General features: G+C 41.7%; 1 protein-coding gene across 1 annotated transcript in view; it reads left to right on the top strand.

Moving 5' to 3' along the window:
• Positions 1-388: 388 nt before the first annotated feature.
• Positions 389-6,456, top strand: part of smad3b (SMAD family member 3b) — a 12,606-nt gene continuing 6,538 nt past the window's right edge. Inside the window, exons 1-5 of the mRNA XM_035664871.1 lie at positions 389-468; positions 5,094-5,287; positions 5,401-5,535; positions 6,152-6,226; positions 6,311-6,361. Of these exons, the coding sequence (XP_035520764.1) occupies positions 389-468; positions 5,094-5,287; positions 5,401-5,535; positions 6,152-6,226; positions 6,311-6,361 (535 nt within the window). The remainder of the gene's footprint in view (positions 469-5,093; positions 5,288-5,400; positions 5,536-6,151; positions 6,227-6,310; positions 6,362-6,456) is intronic.

Below are 6,456 nucleotides of genomic sequence, written 5' to 3'. Positions count from 1 at the left end.
ATGTCATTTAGTGGTGCTACTGTAATGTGGTGGAGAACAGAGTTAACGCTTGCAGTTGCTTGATACAGGTGGAGGACAGACCAGCTGACTCAGGAGCAGGAGGAGGGGCAGACAGACAGCTCGGCGGGCGGAGGAGCTGCTCCACACCGACAGACGGACAACTTGGTCGGAGTGAACCTGCGACGCAAGCCGCTGCTGCCGAGTCCCCCCCCCCCGCATCATCATGCCTCCCCGCCCTACAGTCCACCGGCAAGCCACTCGTCTTCTATGGGAGTTTACTAGCGAGCTATCTAGCTTGAATTAGCGTTTATTATTCAGAAACCGACAAAACTGTGCGTTTGCCACAGCTCTACCATAGGTTTCCAGCTGCGTTCCATTCAATGTCCATATGCCGTTCCACTCCTCCCAACGTGAAGACGGCTTCGGCTTGGAAGGAAGGGAGACGCAGAACGGGCAGGAGGAGAAATGGTGCTGAAAAGGCTGTCAAAAGTCTGGGTGAAGTGAAGTGAAGAATGGACGGGACAGTTTGGACGAGTTGGAGAAACCATCACAACGCAGAATTGTCAACACCAAATGCATAAGCCGATAGCCAGGAGCACACACGTGAAGCACCACATGAGAGAGAGAGGAGAGAGAGAGAGAGAGCCACAGGCCCCTCGCAGTAAGCAGGGTCGCTGACAGCTAACGTTTAGCCGGGTGTAGCTTGCTTAGTAGCTTGGAGCTAATACTTGGGTTAGCCTTGGTGGTTTGTTAGAGGAGCTGTTTTATTTCTTTCTTTATTTTGGTTTCAACTTGTTAACGTTTAACTCTGCAGGTTGGTTAGCAAATCAACGAGGAGAACCTTAAAAAAAGTCTGATATGTTGGATAGCCAGCTGATAGTTAGCTTTTAAGCTGCCATGTAAAAAAAATAAAACAACATAAAATACACAGAGAGCTAAGTGGGTCAAATAGAGAAGTGTGTGGAAAAAAGCTTATCAGTAAAATAGCATGACAGTTGATAACTTATGTACCCATACATTTAAGGTCCATTCTTATATAGTTCCGCATGAATACTATATGGACATGTGAGACAGCTAAATGCCTACAGACAGTTATTTGATTTACAATCAGCAAGTCCCGAGGACACAACAAGTGAAATCAAGTATGTCACTAGCCACGGGTGAGAAGAAGTGGTAACAGAGCTGTTAAACTCACCAGAGGAGTAGACTGGAGTTGTGTGTACCAGTTAAAAAATAAAAAAAAGCTGTATTTCCCATATGGGATACCAAGAGCTCCAATCCATAGTTTACTGATGTGTGAGGGTAACATTGTTCTCCAGGTGTGAGTGCAGGGACTGTGCATATTCTCTGTGTCTGAATGAGTCAAGCAGGAACTCGTCAGAATGTTTTAACCTTGTTGGATGGTCAACCGAATATTGTGCAGAGTCAGTTTGTTTAGTTTGTTTCATGTTGGGTCCTCAGTGTGCAGAACTCTGTAAATGTGTTTGCCTTGGAATAGTTGCTTATTTCTATCTGTGTTCCTTTCTGAATGTAAACTTTAGATTAATAAATAACTCATTCAGGGAGACGTAAAGAGACCTAACAAAAAGAGTATGATGTCTTTATTTTTTCAGTGTAAACTATTTGGCTGGTTGGGATCTTTTTTCCTACATAAGATTAATAGACGCCTGCTGGTTAATAGGCACTTTAGAAGGTGACGTAATGCAAAGCTGTTAAAAGGCACAGTTCTACCCCAAGAATAAAGAAACAGTTTTCCTCTTTGAATGCTGTTTTGATCCATTTAGTTTGGTAGATTTGTCAATTTTGGACAAATATGGGAAGCTAAAATGGCATTTGTGCTCAAAGTGCTAAAAAAAATACTTTTTCTTTTTTTTTTTAAACAAAATAGTTAAACAGGGCAGCTTTGGAGGCATAGATACTAATAAAACTGCGAATCTTCCCCATAATCGTGTGTATAAAAGGTCAGCATGGGTGCTCCGCCGGCATATAAATAAAGCATTTTCTCAACCTCTTCGGAATGTGCTCGCGGGGCTCAAGGAGGCGTGGCATGTTGGATTGTGTTCAATTGTTGGGCCCAGTCACTGTAAGGTTTTACAGAACAACGAGCTGGTTTGAGATTCAGTGATTCTTGGTACCTACAGTAGGCCAACTTGTGATGTACTTTCATTCCACCTCGGTATCTATGGCTTAGGGACAAAAGCGGTTTGTCAATAATTAAAAGAATATTATGCAATATAAGGTAATGCTAGATTACCGTCACCCCAAAAAAAGTGTTGTAGCCAATATACTATACCTATATATGTTTGCCTGTAGGCACTGGTGCATACACACTGTGTTTACTGGTTTATATGCCATTAAAGTTTGGTATATGAATTTTTAAGAAAATTAATATAGCGCAGGCAAGCTAGTTTGCCATGTAAAGTTGATAGTCGAGTGGATGGTGTCGTTGCTGTCGTGGAAATTCTTGCCCAAAGTTTGGATGAGGTGGCTATTCTCTGAAGAACTTTGCAAGCCCGGTGTGCTCTCCCTTCTATAGACATCTCACTACATCGTAAAAACAGTGGAACACACCTGGTTTGTCTTGTTTATGTTATTAATGAAAAAAGTCCAGGTCTCTCCCACTAATAGTTTTGAGAGCTGATGGACCCACTCCTGACCTTAGGTCTGTGACGACTGCTGGACGGTCCACGCCTACAATAAAACACTATCCTCCCGACCAGGACCACATACAGTTACTTTTCCCCTCCTATACTGTTTATTTCACATCGTGAGCGAGAATGACGTCACAGCTCCTTCCGGCATTGTGTTGCCGTCCCAGCCTGTTTGGTGGTTTGTCTACCAAAGCCGGCATGTGATCCCTGCTGGTGTACAACTGGAGGATGAGCAACTGACACGTGCTTCATCTACGGCAGTAAATTTTAGGCTTTATTCGACCAATCAATTGGTTGAGTCGGGTTGGGGACCATTTAAAGACTCGCAAAGGACGGTTTTGGTTTAGTTTTATTTGTTTCTGCCCACTTTGAATGAAAGTTATGAAGGTTAAAATGACCATTTTTGGTCTACTGGTATTCTGGTGCGTGAAGCAGTAGGCAAGTATGTTGGCTGTTTCTGTTGTTAAACAAAAGTCTGTCTCTGCAGGGATCATTTACATAATATTGTCAGATGCTTATTTTTCTCTTAACTTGGTGAGATTGAAGGTTATCTTCTAAAACGCAAGATTGAGTGATTCGTTGGGAAGGACCGTGGAAAAAGAACAGAAAGCCAGCCCGGGTTTTGGTGGAGATTGTTTTGTTTTCGGTTCTGCCAATTTTGGCAGTTTGTTGTTGCAATTATCTGCTCAGTAAAATTACTGGTTTTGGTCAGTGCAGTCTGGCGGCAATGAATTTTGGTACATACCACCTTTCAGACGTGCTGGTTGTTGTTGGAGCTGGAATCAGCTCTTTCTGGAGAGCGGTTTTCTGTGCTGTCGGCACGTCGAGTGAATTTTCTCAGGAATATAGGTGCGTCAGTGTGGTTTTTGAGGTGCCCGAGAATTCCTTGCCTGGCTGCTGGACAGTTTCTGTCTGGTGGTATGGGAGGGGGTTGCCGTCAGTCCAGCCTGGGTGTCAGAGCGGTCATCATGTCAAAGTGGCAATCAGGGGAGACAGGATCATAGCCGAGGCCAATCTTCACGCAAAGGCATGAAATGCTGACCTCAGCTTGACTCAACCAAAAACAAAGTGATGCCATGGGAGGCAATTGCTGGAAGGATGAGCAGGATGTCTTTTGTGGTGGTGCACCGATGTTGTGTATGAAAGCTTGAGATTGAACAGCAGGCAGAGGGGTGGTGTGTGGGAAGATATCCTAAGCTATACGTATCTCAACACTGCGTCCAAGCTTCTAACTGGGACTGAGTGCGCGGTGTCTCTGTCCCACTTAGTTCTTGCTGGCTAGTTGATGATGTCCTTTTTAAAATTGCTGGGTGAGAAGGATTGGCAGGTCAAGGCTGTTGTGGCTTAAGTTGACTGGACAAGTATCTTAAATTTTAAAGGACCAAGCTGCCTCCGCCGTAGATTGAGTGACATCTAGCAGCGTAAGTTTGCTTATCTGAAGGACCCTTTCCTCAAGCCTCTGTTCCAAACGTGTATGAGAAAACTACGTTGGCTGTGATCGGGCCCTATGTTGGTTGTCTGTCCTCTGGGCTGTGTTAGAAACCATTTGGGGAGAAGAGGACCCGCTCTGTCTGTAGGATAAAAAACAGCTTATTCTAACTAAAACACAACCATTCTTATATTCTATACACTAATGAAAACATACCTATGAATATTATATTCCATTTCTGCCAATAGATCCTCCTAAATGTTACACACTGGACCTTTAAACCCCAAGTCCTCTCTGACATACTTCACAGGAGGCCAAGCCATGGTAAAGAATGAGAACCATATGTTTCTTGTCTGACAGCTAAACAATGAGCTGAACTGTTGTTGAGTTGAGCTGAAAAAAAGCCCTCACCACAATGATCTGTCATAGTCCTTCCTTTCTTTATGTAGTCATTTGAGTTTCATGGCAATATATTTGGTCTTAAGTAATAACTGTTACGTACATTAAGGTATACAACCTTAAAGGTTTACATTATGAGAGTTCAATAACTTTGCATATTCAAACCGCTCTCTCTCTGAGTCACTGCAATTTTAGCTTCTTCATAGTTGGACTATGTCACGTCATAATTAAAAACACACTTATTACTATATTTGATTTATAGTGCAACTTTTGACTCACAGTAATTTCCATATTTCGTAAAGCTTCCCTTTTATTGGTATTCCGAAATGAGCATTTGGCATTTGCTGTCTTCATTTTGAGAGTGGTTCCCTGACCAGTGCTGCTGTGTGGGATGAGGGGATGTTTTTTTTTGTATTTTGAAACAATAAATGAAAAGTAAACATTACGTATTGAAAAATATGTTGAACAGTCAAATGCTTTGGTGTTCTGGTGCAGGTTTTACCTATAACTCAAAAACATTTAAATAATCTTCAGAGCACAGAGCAAAGCAACACATTGACTGATTACATTTAATCTGAATGTACCACTACAGTCTTTTTGGTGGTGTCTTTCAGGTCTTTAGATGGGCGTCTCCAGGTCTCCCACAGAAAAGGTCTTCCTCATGTCATCTACTGTCGCTTGTGGCGCTGGCCAGACTTACAGTCCCACCATGAGCTGAGGGCTGTCGACCACTGTGAATTTGCCTTCCACACCAAGAAGGATGAAGTCTGCGTCAACCCCTACCACTACCAGAGGGTGGAGACACCAAGTGAGAGCAGTTAATTGCTACATGATCCAAATGACTATATTTATTTTTATGCTTTTGCCATATAATATACAGAACTGAACCGGTCCTTAATGAATGTATCTGCGTGTCTCCAGTTTTGCCTCCTGTCTTAGTGCCACGACATACAGATATCCCTGCAGAGTTTCCACCTTTGGATGACTACAGCCCATCCATCCCTGAGAACACCAACTTCCCTGCTGGAATTGAGCCCCAGAGTAACTATATTCCTGGTGAGAAAAACAGCGCCATTATTTTCTAAATGCCGAACTTTAATGTGTGTACTTAATTTGGAGATGTCCAAAAATGGTTGTATACCTTAATGTACGTAACAGTTATTACTGGTTGTTGTTAATTGTAGTAAAAAAGAGAACTTAGATGAACATGTTTTTTTGATGACTTTTACTTTTAGTCGGGTTTTATTGGTTTGGTTTATGTGTTTCTTTACAAGTTTGTTCTGTCTCTGTTTATTACTTTTGTGCAGATATTGGAATTCCTTGTATGTTTTTTATGTGTATTTTTTTTATGTTCTTTAATTTGGCTCATGTTCCTTGTTTTTTTTTTTTTTTTTTTACAGATGTGGCCATGGCACTTTAATTTGTTTCAGGACTTTGGCAACTGATTTTAAAAGTGTGCATATATAAATAAACTTTTTTTGATTTGTTGTAGAAACATTTAAAACAAACAGGAACTTGACCTTTCTTGGTAAATGTTGGTTGCTTGGTTTAAAGATTAGCCTAAAATTTACAGAAAAAATACACAAAAAGGTGTTACAGCAATTGAAAACATGTTGCGATCAGGTGTGTGCTTAATCTTATATACAAAAAAATATATTTTTGTATGTTACAGAAACTCCCCCACCAGGGTATCTAAGTGAGGATGGTGAAACAAATGATCACCAGCTCAACCACAGCATGGACACAGGTGGGTCACACAATTCAAGCTCATACTGTCTAATTATGCCTTATCAAGATCATGACCCAGACCTATATTACTGTTCTATTTTAGGTTCACCCAGCCTGTCGCCCAATCCTGTGTCACCCGCAAACAGTAATCTTGGTAAGCAAAACCAAAGAGGTCATCTCTACTTAGAAAGCATATCATTCATTATGTATACTTATCTGGTTGGTTGCAATGACTTTAGGGAAGGTATA

Source organism: Morone saxatilis, unplaced genomic scaffold (assembly GCF_004916995.1).
Source record: "Morone saxatilis isolate NCDOM2014 unplaced genomic scaffold, NCSU_SB_2.0 Contig2, whole genome shotgun sequence".
Classification (NCBI taxonomy): domain Eukaryota; kingdom Metazoa; phylum Chordata; class Actinopteri; family Moronidae; genus Morone; species Morone saxatilis.
Note: the sequence above shows the minus strand (reverse complement) of the source record. Positions and strands in the feature narration are given on the sequence as shown.